We start from the raw sequence: 16,410 nt of genomic DNA, 5'->3' as shown, positions 1-16,410 counted from the left end.
ACCTGGGTACTCACATTTTACTAATTCTCCGAACTGCCTTTTTATTCTAAGAGACTAGTAAACAGTTATTTTTTTAAGATTTATTTTTGTCTGCGTTGAGTCTTTTTTGTTGCGCGTGGGCTTTCCCTTGTTGCGACAAGCAGGGGCCACTCTTCGCTGCGGTGCGTGAGCTTCTCATTGCGGTGGCTTCTCTTGTTGCAGAGCACAGGCTCTAGGTGTGCAAGCTTCAGTAGCTGTGGCACGTGGGCTCGGTAGTTGTGCCTCGCGGGCTCCAGACCTTAGGCTCAATAGTTGTGGCACATGGGCTTCACTGCTCTGCAGCATGTGGGATCTTCCTGGACCAGGGCTGGAACCCATGTCCCCTGCACCAGCAGGCGGATTCTTAATCACTGTGCCACCAGGGAAGCCCAACAGTTGTTTTTAAAAATAAAAACTGCCCAAGATTGCAGGCCATCCTCCTTAGGTATCTTCTACTCCTTAGTCAAAGACTGAACTAAGGGCCATAGCTAAAGGGTTTCCTAAACCCAGGGAGGATCCCAAGAGTTTTTTGAAGAGTTTAGAATCCTTACTGGGGCCTATGACCCGGGGCTGCCAGATCTTTATCAGCTTGTTCCCCGGGATGGTGGGACCTGGGGAAACCCAAAAATGGATACAGAAAGCAGAATGGCAAAACACCGAGGATGATACTTGAGATCCTCAACCAAAAAAAAGCTCCCAAAAGAGCCACCAACCTTTTACAAGCCATTCCTAGAGTCTTCCCTGCACTAATCGTTCTACTCTTCAAACATTCAAACAAAAGAAAGAATGCTTGTCCTGCGGCATTCCGGATTTCATATAATAAATGATGTCGCCTAACCTGCTCCAGCTGTCCTATTTGTAAACAGAATATCTCTTGAGATTAGTGGATTAATAAAGGCAGAAAATTAAATGGGAGGCCACTGACCTGACTGAACTCGTGATCATAGCTGAGCACTTTGAAACAAGATGGTAAACAAAGATCTGAGGCATTATTGGCTTTATAACTACGACAGCACCAAGACCAGGCCTCAGATAATACTTGGGCCTCCCACATCGCATCCTGCTAGGTCCATCATTAGAACGCCCACCCAAGAAGCAATGTCTCATTGGTAATCAGTTGGGACACTGGAAAAGAAAAATTGTCCTAAACAAATTCCTCACTATCCACGCAAATGTCCCTAAGAGAGAACACCCATCTGGGCCTCTTCCAAAATTGACGGGGGGCTCTGAGGGACCCTCTGGTAACTGCTACCAGCAATATCCTTAAACAGCCCAGGGGAAACAAAAATTAAAATTGATGGAAACCTTGCCAAATTCTGGTAGATCCTGGGCTGCACTCTCCACTTTAAACCCCACTCTCATAGGACAACAAATCCTGTGAAAAAAAGGTTTCCATCTAATAATGTTCAGGGAGAATTTCTATCTCAAGCAATGCAAAATGATCATGGGTAAAGCATTCTTTTTTGCTGTGTGACACAGCCCCAGTTGATGTATTAGGTAGAGATGTCTTTTCTAAATGAAAAGGACTGATATGTTTTGCTTCCCATGGAGACTCCACCTTAGAATTTCCTGACCAACTTGAACCTGATCTTATATGTTCTTTACAATTTGTCCTTGGTTTGCAAGAAGAATTCAAACAAAAGTCCCCTAATTTAATCGAGGTGCTCAAAAATCTGTGGACTACTTCTAATACTGATGTTGGTAGAATAAAAAGTATAAAGCCTGTACATATTCAGATAGATCTGGTTAAACCCCTTCCTAAATTGCCTCACTGTCCATTGAAGCCTGAGGCTGTACAAGGCCTCTCCACTTGTCCCATAGCAGAAGACTTAATCACCCCGGGGCTGGTCATTTCTGTACCGGCCCCTGCAACACGCAGATCCTCCCAGTATAGCTAATGGGCGGGAAGATGATTTGTCCAGGACTTGAGAACTATTAACAAGATAGTTGTTCCCCGTTTCCTGGTGGTTGCCATCCTGAACCTCCTTTTATCACAAGTTCCGCCAGACTCAAAAGGGTTCACTGCTGTGGACCTTTGCTCAGCCTTTGTCAGCATCCCTGTGGACCCCAGCAGCCAATATCTGTTCATCTTGACGTGGAACCATCAACAATATACCCGGACAGTCACGCTTCAAGGGTTCACTGAGGCCCCCTCCTGTTCCTCCCAATTGCTCCCCCAAGACGTAAGACCCTCCAGTGTCAGGAAATCAACCTTCTACAGCATGTAGATGACCTCTTGCTGTGCTCAGTTACCAAAGAGGCATCCATAAAGCATTCCACTTATTTGCTGTAAGTAAAAGTTACAATTATCTCTAGACACTTTATTACCGAGTCATAATGGAAGCACTGGAGGAATTCAGCTGTCTCCAAAAAGAATTAAGCTAAACCAAGGACTTCCTAGGCCCACAACTAAGTGACAGCTTTGTGGCTTTCTAGGCCTAGCAGGTATTGCCGACTACAGGCTCCTAATTTTTTCCTATTAGCTTCCCCTTTCTATGAACTTACTAAAATTTCTGTCCCTGAACCCCTTCCACGGGAAGATAAACATGGGTAGGCCTTTCTAAGACTAAAACAAGAAGCTCCTGTCCTAGGGCTACCTCACTATTCAAAACCTTTCACCTTATCTGCGCAGGAGAGAGAGAACCAGGCCCTGGGAGCATCGAGAGCCTGGTAATGAACACAGGCCTGTTACAGCATCAGCTTGATTCCGTGGTTCCTGCCCCCCCAGCTGTCTTAAGGCTATAGCCGCAGCTGCAAAGTTAGTGGCAGCTTCACCAGATGTAACCTTAGGAAACTGCATTTGTTTACAAACTCCTCATGCTGTCCAAAGTCTCCTTAACTCTGAACTCCCAACATCTCTCTGTAAGCAGACTAACCTCCTGTGAGATTCTTCTGCTCTCACCACCTAATCTGCATCTTAAACATTGCAACGTCCTTAATCCTGCCATTTTACTACCTCTACCTGAGGAAGGTGAGCCCCATGACTGCGCGGTAATAACATCCCATTTTGTGACATGACACCCTGATTTACAGACACCCTGTCAACTAATCCCGATCTAATTTTGTTTGTGGATGGTTCACGTCGTAAAAAATTAGTAAGGGAATTTCCACGCTGGTGATGCTCTTACTACCCAAAATGAACTACCTGAGAGGGAAAGTCTCCCACAAGCTAAATCAGCTCAACAAGCCAAGCTCTGTTCCAGTTATCAGGACAAACCGTTAATATTTATACTGACAGCTGGTATGCCTTTGGTATTGTCCGTGATTTGGGAATGTTATGGAAACAAAGGGGTTTTCTTACATCCTCTGGGACCCCAATCAAACATGGATAACAAATAAACAACCTTCTTACTGCCATTCTCTTAGCTTCTGAAATTGCTATTTCAGGAATTGCTATTATTAAAATTGAGGACTGAACCTGAATATCAGGGAGACACCCTGGCTGGCTTTCATGAGAAGGCCATAAAAGTCTATAAAAGTTGTGGCATGGGACTTCCCTGGTGGCACAGTGGTTAAGAATCCTCTTGCCAGTGCAGCGGACATGGGTTCGATCCCTGGTCCTGGAAGATCCCACATGCCGTGGAGCCCGCGAGCCACAACTACTGAGCCCACGTGCCACAACTACTGAAGCCTGAGCGCCTAGAGCCCATGCTCTGCAACAAGAGAAGCCACTCCAATGAGAAGCCTACTCACCGCAACGAAGAGTAGCCCCTGCTCGCCGCAACTAGAGAAAGCCCATGTGCAGAAACAAAGATGTAAGGTAGCCAAAAAAAAAAAAAAAAAAGCAGTGGCACATGTGAAGTCCATTCTGCTTCTATATTGTGACCTTTTGTTGCCAGACTTCCACCATGCTGATGTCCTTGCAACAGAGCAACAGTCTGCTCCTGAGTCAGAGAAACTAAGATTGACTGTGGTTGTAAATTTAATAAACGGTTGGAGTTATGGGGAAATCAATATGGCTACTTATTTCTTCACAGCTTCCGGCCAGTCCCGTTTTTCAGGTTTTGCATTCTTTCACTCACCATGGTGCATTTAAGATGACTCAAATTTTAAATAAACTTTGGTGGGAAGATGCCTATAAAATTGCAAAAAACGTTTACTAGAAATGTCTGACCTGTCAGGTCCCTAATCCTGGAAAAATTTTCTTTGTTCCCAGAGGCCTCCGACCTCCTCCCTCTGGACCCTTTTACACCTGCAACTGGACTTCATTCAGTTGCCACCTAGAATGGGTTACCACTATGTTCTTGTTATGGTATGTATGTTTTCTGGATGGGTTGAAGCTTTTCCCTGCCACAAGGCTGATGCCCTCATAATGGAAAAAAAATCTTTTAGAAAATGTGTTTTCCACTTTGGGTAAACCTTCCACCGTCTCCAGTGATCAAGGCATCCACGTCTCTGGGGGGGAAAATCATACGAGCCTTAGCAAAAACCCTGCAAAGTTTTTGGAGTCATCACAGTACCTATCACCCTCAATCACCAGGCAAGAGGGAACTAATGGGATCCTCAAACTTAAAATCTCTAAACTTGCTGAAACTACTGGACTCCCTTGGTCTAAGATGTTGCCTCTGGCCTTGCTGACTGTTTGTAATACACCCTTTGGGAAACATAAACTCACTCCACATGAGATAGTCACTGGTAGACAAACGTCCCTTGGTATACAACTGTCTGCTGATCCCTTGTTTCATGCTAATGTGATCAGCTACTGTAAGGCTTTAATGTCTTATGCTAAAGCCTATCGACAGGTTAAAGAAGATTTCCTGTATTCCAATTCAAAAGATCGTGTTGGTCACAGTCTGGAACCTGGTGACTGGGTATTCTGGAAACGTCATCAGAGGAAAACAGCCTTCGGACTCTGTTTGAAAGGACCTTACTAAGTGTTCCTGACCACTAACATGGCTGTGAAACTAGAGGGCATTGAGCCTTGGGTAAGCACATCACAGCTAAGGAAGCCTCCACCTGACATCTGGTCCTGTACAGGTGCTGGATACCCCTGAACCAAACTATAAGAGAGAAGCAGCTGACTTCAAAATAGACTGTTTCCACCCAAGCCGCCAGATCAAGACTTCATACTTTAACTGAACATGAAATTTTTTTCTTCCCTTTCTTTCTTTTACTGTGACATTGGCTTGGAAAGATAACACTCTCATCTGTATCTCCCAGGCCATTGCTAAGGGGAGTAACCTTTCAGAATGCTCAATTTGTCTTCAAAGATTCTAATCTATCCATGATGCTAGAGACCCTCTGTGACCAATTTCTCTTCTATTTCCAATGTCACTGCAAACTACAGTTGATCCCCATTTAGAACTCTCTTACTAAGTTCAACTCTTGTCATCAGAACACCCTGTGCCTTGTTTTTCCCTTTGTCAAATCGTAACTGTACGTACTCAATTAGACACAAATACCTACAAAAATCTTAGTACATTTGCAGCCCCACGTTCCCATGATTATCCAAATCAGATTGGCCCCCAATCACTAAGAGATCTCACCAGCAGTGCACATATTTACAAAGCATTTAGGATGACTCTTTATTGCAGGCTACGAGATTCTCTTCCCATATGTGCTGAAGACCTGACTGAGCCCTGGCTTGGATGGGTAAAGGCAGCAAACCCTGTGAATGAGTCCATTAACAGTACCCAGAATGCTCTGTGCCTCAACATGCTTTGTCTCTCTCTGTGGCTGTTTTCATTCTCCCTGGGCCTATGGATGCCTAGATGCCGAGGGCACAGCCAGGCAATGCCTCTTAGGTTATCTAACTGTGCCTCTAACTTTCCACGAATGAGTTAAGTCATCTCATTGATTGACTTCCCTGGATTTACAGCATTGAGTTAGAAAGGAATTATCGGAAGGTGGTCATGACTCAAGATTAGCTTCCTTTGGCAGGGCCATACTTCCCTGGTTATGAGTAAATACAAGTGACAATATGATCAGGAACCCCTCCTTAACTCCTGAAGACATTGCAGATTCCATTGCTAAGACAATAGCTGCCCAATAAAGATCCTTAAACTCTCTGGTCAAGGTTCCTCTTAATCGTAGGATAGCCCTTGATTATCTTCTAGCTGGACAAAGAGAGGTCTGTGCTGTGGTCAACACCACTTGCTGCACCTGGGTAACCCTTCTGGGGAAGCTGAGACTCAGTTACGCAAGACCACTGAGCAAGCCACTTGGCTTAGCAAGGTGACTCCTTCAATGGGTCTTTCTTTGAATTATTTGATTTTGATTGGTTTGGGTCTTAGAGACCATGGCTCGAAGTGCACTCCAAACATTAAGGATTATCTGGCTTATAATAATCATAGTAATCTCCCTGGTGTGTTGTATTCTCTCTAAGACTGGAATGTCAGAAGATGAACAAAGAGAATAGCCAACTTAAAAATCATGAACCTGGGGCTTCCCTGGTGGCGCAGTGGTTGAGAGTCCGCCTGCCAAGGCAGGGGACACAGGTTCGTGCCCGGGTCCGGGAAGATCACACATGCTGCGGAGCGGCTGGGCCCGTGAGCCATGGCTGCTGAGCCTGTGCGTCCGGAGCCTGTGCTCCGCAATGGGAGAGACCACAACAGTGAGAGGCCCGCGCACCGCAAAAAAAAAAAAATCATGAACCTGAAACCATGACCTGTGGACATCACAGAGATGAAGGAAAAAATAGTCCTGACCTGTGAATACCACACAGAGGATGGACAAAAGCTGTGAGAACTACAGAGCAGTAGCTAAGAGTGGTGCTAATGCTTTAAATTTTGATCTCATGTCTCAGTTATTCTGATCAAAAGTGGAGGGGGGGTGGGATAGTTTTAAAAAGGAGACAGAAAAAATAAAATAGAATAAATAAAACAAAATAAAAAGGAGACAGCAGGCCCCAAATAGAGTCACTTGTGCTAAACCCCACATCAGCAAACCAAGACTTATTACCTGAACTAACTTCAGTTCAACCGCCCAGGATTGTGACCTTTAACCAGTCAACCTGGAAATATCCGGTCAGCACTAGTGAGCTGACCCAACTGCCAGGCCCTTCCATTCTCCTTAGGAAGGTGACCTTGCCTGAAACAATGCATTCTTTGCCAATAACTTCCTTTTTCCATCTCCTTTCTGCCTTTAAAAACCATTCCTTTCTACAGCTTGGGGAAGCTCCTTTTTATTGCTAGATGGGCTGCTGCCTGATTCATGAATTGTTGAATAAAGCCAATTTGACCTTTAAACTTTTTCAGTAGAATTTTTGTTATTTAACAACCTCATGCCTATACATTGCCAGAGTGTACCGGCTGTTCCCCCTTACCCCTCCCACTCCAGCCCATAGAGGTGTTTACTGAAGAAGCCCCACCGATCATGGCACTCCCCTTCCCCGCTAAATCAAAACTTTCAATGTCTATTAGCACTAGGGTGACCAGATGCTCTGATTTGCCAGGGTCGGTGTTAATTTATATCTGTTGTCCCAGCATAATTATTAATGGTGCCTCCTTTTATTCTCAAACGTACCCTAATTTGGGTGATAAAAATGACATGTTCATCTTACTTATGACTATCTGAATGGAGCATAAACTCCCCACCTTCACAGACTGGCCTCAAGCTTCCTTCTCAAATTTCCCCATCACTTCACACAGACTCCAATCTAACATCTTCCCAGTGGGCCTCCACCCAACTTGATAAACACATTATAATCCCCCCCCCCCGCCCCCGCTTCTAGGCATTCGCTCAAACTATACCTGTCTCCTTTCTGCCTGGCCTGAAAGAGCTTTCAAAGAACCCCTGTACTTGTCCATCCATGAAGACCTGGTTTAAGTTCCAGGATGAAGCCTCCTTAAGTGCTGATAAAGTCTTAGTCTAAATAAACCTCTTGTCAAGGGTTATCTAGGCTTCCTCTGACTTCCTAATGTCTCTTTTCTGTTTATCCTGGGTTGGAGGATGATCAGAGGAGTAATGTCAGGCACAGGGAGAATATCACAGGCTGTTGCAATGGGTCATGGGAGAGATTTGGGGCAAGCATGGCGCTGGCCAGGCAAGGAATAGTGGTGAGAGTCCTGCTGAATAAGAGACTGAAGCACCTGGGGTCTGGGAAACCTCTCTTGGGGACTGGAATTAGAGGGATGGAAAGGTTTTGTCTGGTCTTGTCAGTTTTACCCTGAATCTCATTGAAGACCAGCAGAACTAAAAGGCCATTTCTCAGGAACACAGTTCCCGCCCCCATAACCATACCTCTCACCCCTACTTCCATCTTTCTCCCTCCCAGCTCAATGTAGATTCCCCACAAAATATACAAAATATACGATTGCTGACTGTAATAAAAAATATTTTTTCTGAATTCCTAAAATAACATGTATTTCCATTTAACATTATGAGCCACACCTTTGGTTCACAAGAGCAATATCTTCTTAAAAATACAAAACATTTTTGTATCAATGATCCTTGCCAGGACCCTTACAAGATTCCAGGGAATTAAAGAAGAGAGAGACAACATTACTCATACGTTGCAGGTGATTGAATTGGGGCTCACAGAGGGGGAGGGACCCAACCAAAGCTTTACATTTAAAAAGTAACAAAAATTCATGGCAGAGAATTTTTTAAAAAGTCAATAACTTATATGCAATATTTTTTTTAATTATTAAATAAAAGCCATTCCTTTTGGAATGAGGTTATCTCAGAATACATCTTAGGAAGACCGGGAGAATGAATCAAGCATTTTGAGGCTCTGGTTTGGTTTTAAAAGGTGAATATTTATGGCTTTAAAGTTTGGGCTTTTTGGTCCAGGTACTTCATGGCATCCTGGACCCATTTCTCCTGCGGATCAACACAGATCTTCTTGTCCTGCTTGGTGCTGAAGCTGTGGGAGAGAGGGAAAGAACTTATTAAGGATCCTCTTTGAAACTTGTGCCAATTTAATCCTAAACCTTCCAGGACCATCTGCCATGGGATGAAGGGGTTGCCATGAGAGCAGAAGAAGGAGATAGAGGAAGGGTGGGATGCTGAGGGTCAGTGGCTGCTCTTGATGGCTCAGTAAAGCCATTCTTGCTCTTGACTCGAAGGAACTGGTATGACCTTAACAAACTTCTAGCCAGGGAGCTAGAGGGAAAATTTCCTGTTGTGAAAACTCATGGATTGGATTATAGAGATGGAACGCTCTAAGTGTAAGGCTCCAGTTAACTCTAATGCAGTTTCAAGAGCTCTATCCCCCAGAAATGAAATTTGGGGCTGGGAAAGGGTAGGTTTTGTCTACTTACATCACAGCTTTCTGGGGACATTTGCTGTTGGTGATTCTTCTGTAGCTCTGCAGTCGCTGAATGGAGATCTTCCTTCTGGCCATATTAAAGCAGCAGACAGTTGGGACAGAAGCTGAATTGGGGAGAAATGAATAGAAAGACTGAGCACTAATGATATGTAGATAATTTTTAAGCATGACTTTGTAAGGAAAGAAATTTCAGGAAGGCAAGGAAATGTAAGAGATGGAGGCAGAATCCATCTGCTCTGAGGTCCTGTACCTCTGCCTTTGATTTGGTGTCCCCAGCTGTACAGTAGGGACCCATCACTACAGGCAAGGCTATGGAAAAAGCTTGGTCAATGCAATAAACTCCAACTTTGTCATTACAAAGAGCTACGTCACTAAGGGATAGTCATAATACTGCTCATCAAATACTCTCCGTTCTCTGCTTTCTGGACGCATGGTAGACTTGCAAGTCTTGGCCACTTTTGGTTGATTGGAACCATTAACTGGTTTTGAGCAATAAGTGAGAAGACAAAGTGACAAGTATCATTTCTAAGGTAGCTGTTGTAATTGTCAGTGCAAGACCCTTGAGAGCTTTCTTTTCCTTCATTACAGTAAGCAGCAATGTTCCCAATCCATCAATTGCCCCATCAATCCAGAATCCTGAGTATATGAAGTCAAAGCTCTAGTCAATACATTACAGATATTTAGTATGAGTAAGAAATTAACCTTTGTTGTTTTAAGCCCTTGATAATTTAGGATTGTTTGTTACCACAGCATGCATTGTCTTATCAGACTGATACATGCAGAAAATCTAAGTCATCAGAAGATGAAAACATGAGTTATGATACAAACAGATAGATACAATCACAACACGTCACCTTGAGAGATTCCCCTGGGACCTCATTCCCTTCCTCTAACCACTGTTTCTGAAAACTGTCTTGGGATCCAGTTAAATTTTGGGGTGTACAGTCAAAGCATTTTTTTTCTCTCCACCACTGACAAAAATGCCCCCTGTGCCTGCAATAAGAGAGGGTCTTTCTTTCGTGTGCCCCCATCCCCAAACATGCGAAGGCAGCCGGATTATGGATGGACAAAACATCACTCTCAATATTCATGTCAGGAAAGAATGTGGGGACTGACCTCAGTAGCCTGGGTTTCTAGTTCTGGCTCTTTCTCTGATTGTGAGGTTGGGGCTCTTCTTGTCCACTCGTGGGACCCGTTTTCCCATCTTTAAAATGACGGGGTCTGCAGCAAGTCTCTGCAGATTCTTGCTGATCTGACAGTTCTGGTGGTGATCAGCTTTGCCATAGAGAAGGGACTTACCTGGCTGAGCCAGCACCTGGGTGCTGAAGATGGCTGCTGTGAGCAGCAGACACAGAAGTGCTGCAGAGACCTTCATGTTGAGCGGGGAGGTTACCAGCTTCAGTCTGAGAGCTGTTGGTTTCTGGGTTTGTCTCAGCCTCTCTGCAGCTCTGGCTGCTCTACATGCCTTTTAAAGACAGCACAGGGTGTGGGAGCTTCCAGGGAAACCTTTGCTTGGCCAGGGTCATGAACAAATCATGACAAAGGCAAGTCCTGGATTGCTGTTCCAGATCCCAGCAAGTTAACAGGACATAAGAGGCAAACATATCTTTTCATTCTCACATGTTTTTGGAATGGCTGAGCACAAATGGTAACCTAGAGGGTCATTCTTACAAGCTCTGCTTTCTCTGAAATGAACCATCTGCAGTGGCGGAAGAGTCAAGGAGACCAAGGGCATGAAGAGATGAGGAGATTCAAGTACTTTCCCTGGTCCTTGTGTTCACATGGTGGTCTTTAGGATTTTAGAGGCTGGAAAGGGGCCTTAAAACTTCTGCTAGGCTCCCATCCAAATACAGAGAGATCTCAGCAGCTCTGAACATTGCTTGGTCTCTGGGAACCCAGGAATTGTAGCACATGAGAAACTCACCCCATAATTCAATCTAGTGCACAGAATCTTAGTGCCCTGGAATTTTAGTGTTATAGGACATCAGAACTGAGTATTTCTTATTTATCTTGACTTCCTGTGCATTCTTTACTCAGTTTTGTTAAGGAAATTTGACAAATAAAGATTGTATATATTGAAGGTGTACAGCATGATGGTTTGATATTCACATGCATTATGAAATGATTATTGCAGTTAAGTTAACTCACACATCCATCACCTCCATCACCACACATAGTTAACTTTTTGGGGGGTGTGCATGGTGAGAACACTTCAGATCTACTCTATTAGCAAATTTCAAGTATATAATATGGTATTATTAACTAGAGTCACCTTGCTGTACATTAGACCCCCAGAACTCATTCATCTTATAACTGAATGTTTGTACACTTTGACGAACATCTCCCCAGAAATACAAATCAAAACCGTAATGAGGTATCACTCCACACCTCTTAGGGTGGCTTTTATAAAAAATACAAGGCACAGTAAGTGTTGGCGAGGATGTGGAGAAAAGGGAACCCCTGGACGCTATTGGTGGGAGCGGAAATCGGTGCATCCCCTACGGAAAACAGTATGGAGGTTCCTGGGCATTTCTAAGCTATTTGCTTAGCCGCTAAAGCATTTTCCAAATGGAATCAAATAGCCAAAGCTTGTTCATCAAATACACTGTAGTGGATTGGGTCTGCTTGAAGCATAATGGTTGGCCCACATGCCCTCACACCCCAAGGATTCAAGGAACACTTTTGGAAAACCAGCAATCTAGTTCAACCCCACTCCCTGAGCACACATTGCAGACAAAGTGCCCAATGGCTAAAAATATCAAAGAGAAAGAGACAAGAACCTACATGTATCCTCTTCGTGCAGAACACTAGGCCCCCTAGTAGGAGATGGTGCAAGGGGAGGTCATTATTAACGGGGTCTTTTAATGAGGTCCTTAATTAAAGTCTTTAATGGGGTCACTGCGGTGAATACAGAATTGAATACTGGTATGGAGGCACTGCAAGGCCATTTCCGGGCTCTTCCTTTACACTCCCATATCAAATTGGTACAGGTGGCACAGAGAGGTGTGTTGAGAAGGACTCTGAGGCCTTGGCTTGCGTTAGTAGACGACAGTGATGTGGCTGACTGGTCATGTCCATCATGGACACGAGATTAAGAGAGTCCTCTTACTGGCCTACATGCTCTCTCAGCTCCCATCTAGAGTAACTGGTCTACAAGTACCTAAAAAGGAATTAAGTAGAGACCAGGAAATCTGGATTTTCCTTACTCTTTCCTGCTCAGCTCCAGATGAAGTGGTCTAGCGTGGTCTCTGGAATCAGGACCCTGAGTTTCGGTGATGGTTCTGCCACTAATTAGCTTGGATACCATGGACAACTTACTAGCCACTCTCTGCTAGGTTAAGATGGGAATAATAATCATGCCTACCTTAGAGAATTTTTGGGTGAAATAAATGAGTTAATATATATATAAAGTTCTCAGTGGAGTGATCACTCTGTTACTCTGTAAGTGGAAATTCCTATATATTTGTGTTTAGAAATGGGGCAGATTTTGTGGGCCAGGGGATGCTAGAAAAGGACCTTGAGTCTGATCATATGGTTTCGTCAACATCTTCTCCCCAATTTTCCCAACTGCTTCCAAATAAAGGCATGTTATGCTAGGGACATTCTCCAAGAATGCCTGAGTTACACTAGTGGAGGAAACAAGCTCTTCAAAGCTGTGTCAATACAACAAGTTTGGAACATTCAAACATGTTTGGCTGATAAGTTTGAGTGATTATGTCCTCTTAGGAGGAATAATTTCATAACTCTCCTGGGTTTTTAGAGGGCCCTGTTAGCAAGGAACTTTACATGCTTGTGTTTCCCTTCAAAGCTCTGGATTTCATCTGGAGCAGAGAAACCTCAGTAGGTAGAAATAAATTAAATCTTTAAACGTTTAAGTTCAGTAGCTGTTTTGTCCAGTTGCCTGGCTGTCTCTTACAAGTGGGGACAGCTTCACTGGTTGTCACGTCTCTCTTCCTTGGAAATTTGTGACTCAGTGGTGATGTGAGCTGGACCCATTACTTGCCTCTGGCCTGGAGCCTGATAAGTGTGGGGCTTTGGTCAGGAATGACTCTGAGTGATGGGCAGAACGGGGGTCCCCCCCCTGTGAAATCTGACCTTCCTGAGTGTTTCCCAAAGAATGACTGATGGTCAGTGGACAAGGATCCCAGGAAGCCGGACTCCTTGTTTGTTTTGCAGCTCTGCTCCAGATTTCCTCTAATAATGCAAAGTTATACACAGAATTGAAAGAGACATTAACATTCATTTTATTCCAATCCTTTCTTAAAAAAGAAAAAAAAAAGAATAGAGACTTAAGCTTGGGGACCACTGACAAAATCCCTAAGGCAACATGGTGTGTTTTATTTTTTATTTTTATTATTCTTTTAACATCTTTATTGGAGTATAATTGCTTTACAATGGTGTGTTAGTTTCTGCTTTATAACAAAGTGAATCAGTTATACATATACATATATCCCCATATCTCCTCCCTCTTGCATCTCCCTCCCATCCTCCCTATCCCACCCCTCTAGGTGGTCACAAAGCACCGAGCTGATCTCCCTGTGCTGTGCGGCTGCTTCCCACTAGCTATCTATTATACATTTGGTAGTATATATAAATTCATGCCAACCTCTCACTACATTCCAGCTTACCCTTCTCCATCCCCGTGTCCTCAAGTCCATTCTCTACATCTGCGTCTTCATTCCTGTCCTGCCCCTAGGTTCTTCAGAAACATTTTTTTTTTTTTTTAGAATCCATATACATGTGTTAGAATATGGCATTTGTTTTTCTCTTTCTGACTTACTTCACTCTGTATGACAGACTCTAGTTCCATCCAACTCACTACAAATAACCCAATTTCGTTCCTTTTTATGGCTGAGTAATATTCCATTGTATATATATGGCCACATCTTCTTTATCCATTCATCTGTTGATGGACATTTAGGTTGCTTCCATGTCCTGGCTATTGTAAATAGAGCTGCAATGAACATTGTGGTACATGAGTCTTTTTGAATTATGGTTTTCTCAGAGTATATGTCCAGTAGTGGGCTTGCTGGGTCATATGGTAGTTCTATTTTTAGTTCTTTAAGGAACCTCCTTACTATTCTCCATAGTGGCTGTATCAATTTACATTCCCACCAACACTGCAGGAAGGTTTCCTTTTCTCCACACCCTCTTCCACATTTACTGTTTGTAGATGTTTTTGTAAGGGCCACTCTGACCAGTGTGAGGTGATACCTCAATGTAGTTTTGATTTGCATTTTTCTAATGATTAGTGATGTTGAGCATCTTTTCATGTGTTTGTTGGCAATCTGTATGTCTTTGGAGAAATTCTATTTAGATCTTCTGCCCATTTTTGGATTGGGTTGTTTGTTCTTTTGATATTGAGCTGCATGACCTGCTTGTATATTTTAGAGAGTAATCCTTTGTCAGTTGCTTCGTCTGCAAATATTTTCTCCCCTTCTGAAGGTTGTCTTTTCATCTTGTTTAAGGTTTCCTTTGCTGTGCAAAAGCTTTTAAGTTTCATTAGGTCCCATTTGTTTATTTTTGATTTTATTTCCATTACTCTAGAAGGTGAGTCAAAAAAGATCTTGCTGAGATTTATGTCAAAGAGTGTTCTGCCTATATTTTCCTATAAGAGTTTTATAGTGTCTGGCCTTACATTTAGGTCTTTAATTCATTTTGAGTTTATTTTTGTGTATGGTGTTAGGGAGTGTTCTAATTTCGTTCTTTTACATGTAGCTGTCCAGTTTTCCCAGCACCACTTATTGAAGAGGCTGTCTTTTCTCCACTGTATAGCCTTGCCTCCTTTATCAAAGATAAGGTGACCATATGTGTGTGGGTTTATCTCTGGGCTTTCTATCCTGTTCCATTGATCTATATTTCTGTTTTTGTGCCAGTACCACACTGTCTTGATTACTGTAGGTTTGTAGTATAGTCTGAAGACAGGGAGCCTGATTCCTCCAGCTCTATTTTGCTTTCTCAAGATTGCTTTGGCTATTCGGGGTCTTTTGTGTTTCCATACAAATTGTGAAATTTTTTCTTCTAGTTCTGTGAAAAATGCCATTGGTAGTTTGATAGGGATTGCAATGAATCTGTAGATTGCTTTGGGTAGTAGAGTCATTTTCACAATGTTGATTCTTCCAATCCAAGAACATGGTACATCTTTTCATCTGTTTGTATCATCTTTAATTTCTTTCATCAGTGTCTTATAGTTTTCTGCATACAGGTCTTTTGTCTCCTTAGGTAGGTTTATTCCTAGGTATTTTATTCTTTTTGTTGCAATACTAAATGGAAGTATTTCCTTAATTTCTCTTTCAGATTTTTCATTATTAGTGTATAGGAATACAAGAGACTTCTGTGCATTGATTTTGTATCCTACTACTTTACCAAATTCACTGATTAGCTCTAGTAGTTTTCTGGTAGCATCTTTAGGATTCTCTATGTATAGTACCATGTCATCTGCAAACAGTGACAGCTTTACTTCTTCTTTTCTGATTTGGATTTATTTTATTTCTTTTTCTTCTCTGATTGCTGTGGCTAAAACTTCCAAAACTATGTTGAATAATAGTGGTGAGAGTGGGCAACCTTGTCTTGTTCCTGATCTTAGTGGAAATGCTTTCAGTTTTTCACCATTGAGAACGATGTTGGCTGTGAGTTTGTCATATATGGCTTTTAGTATGTTGAGGTAAGTTCTCTCTATGTCTAATTTCTGGAGAGTTTTTATCATAAATGGGTGTTGAATTTTGTCAAAAGTTTTTTCTGCATCTATTGAGATGATCATATGGTTTTTCTCCTTCAGTTTGTTAATATGGTGTATCACATTTGCTGATTTGCATATATTGAAGAGTCCTTGCATTCCTGGGATAAAACCTACTTGATCATGGTGTATGATCCTTTTAATGTGCTGTTGGACTCTGTTTCCTAGTATTTTGTTGAGGATTTTTACACCTATGTTCATCAGTGATATTGGCCTGTAGTTTTCTTTTTTTGTGACATCTTTGTCTGGTTTTGGTATCAGGGTGGTAGTGGTCTTGTAGAATGAGTTTGGGAGTGTTCCTCCCTCTGCCATATTTTGGAAAAGTTTGAGAAGGATAGGTGTTGGCTTTTCTCTAAATGTTTGATCGAATTCGCCTGTGAAGCCATCTTGTCCAGGGCTTTTGTTTGTTGGAAGACTTTTTATCACAGTCTCAATTTCAGTGCTT

General features: G+C 42.8%; 1 protein-coding gene across 1 annotated transcript; it reads right to left on the bottom strand.

Annotated features, from left to right (window-relative positions):
- Positions 1-8,299: 8,299 nt before the first annotated feature.
- On the bottom strand, positions 8,300-10,659 carry LOC137211607 (eotaxin-like). Its single transcript, XM_067714144.1, has 3 exons — positions 10,529-10,659; positions 9,222-9,333; positions 8,300-8,824 (listed from the first exon to the last, which is right to left on the bottom strand). Exons 1-3 carry the CDS (start codon positions 10,602-10,604, stop codon positions 8,719-8,721), a joined length of 294 nt encoding a protein of 97 aa, XP_067570245.1. The 5' UTR covers positions 10,605-10,659; the 3' UTR covers positions 8,300-8,718.
- Positions 10,660-16,410: the final 5,751 nt, after the last annotated feature.

This window comes from Pseudorca crassidens, chromosome 19 (genome assembly GCF_039906515.1).
Source record: "Pseudorca crassidens isolate mPseCra1 chromosome 19, mPseCra1.hap1, whole genome shotgun sequence".
NCBI classification, from domain to species: Eukaryota; Metazoa; Chordata; class Mammalia; order Artiodactyla; family Delphinidae; genus Pseudorca; species Pseudorca crassidens.
Note: the sequence above shows the minus strand (reverse complement) of the source record. Positions and strands in the feature narration are given on the sequence as shown.

Bases quoted from the DNA above. Each gene is read 5' to 3' on its own strand.
- LOC137211607 (XM_067714144.1), bottom strand. From the start codon at position 10,604: ATGAAGGTCTCTGCAGCACTTCTGTGTCTGCTGCTCACAGCAGCCATC. The intron at 9,334-10,528 runs GTAAGTCCCTTC...TCCCCAATTCAG, and splicing joins CCAGGTGCTGGCTCAGCCAG to CTTCTGTCCCAACTGTCTGC. The intron at 8,825-9,221 runs GTAAGTAGACAA...TCTCTCCCACAG, and splicing joins TGTCCCCAGAAAGCTGTGAT to CTTCAGCACCAAGCAGGACA.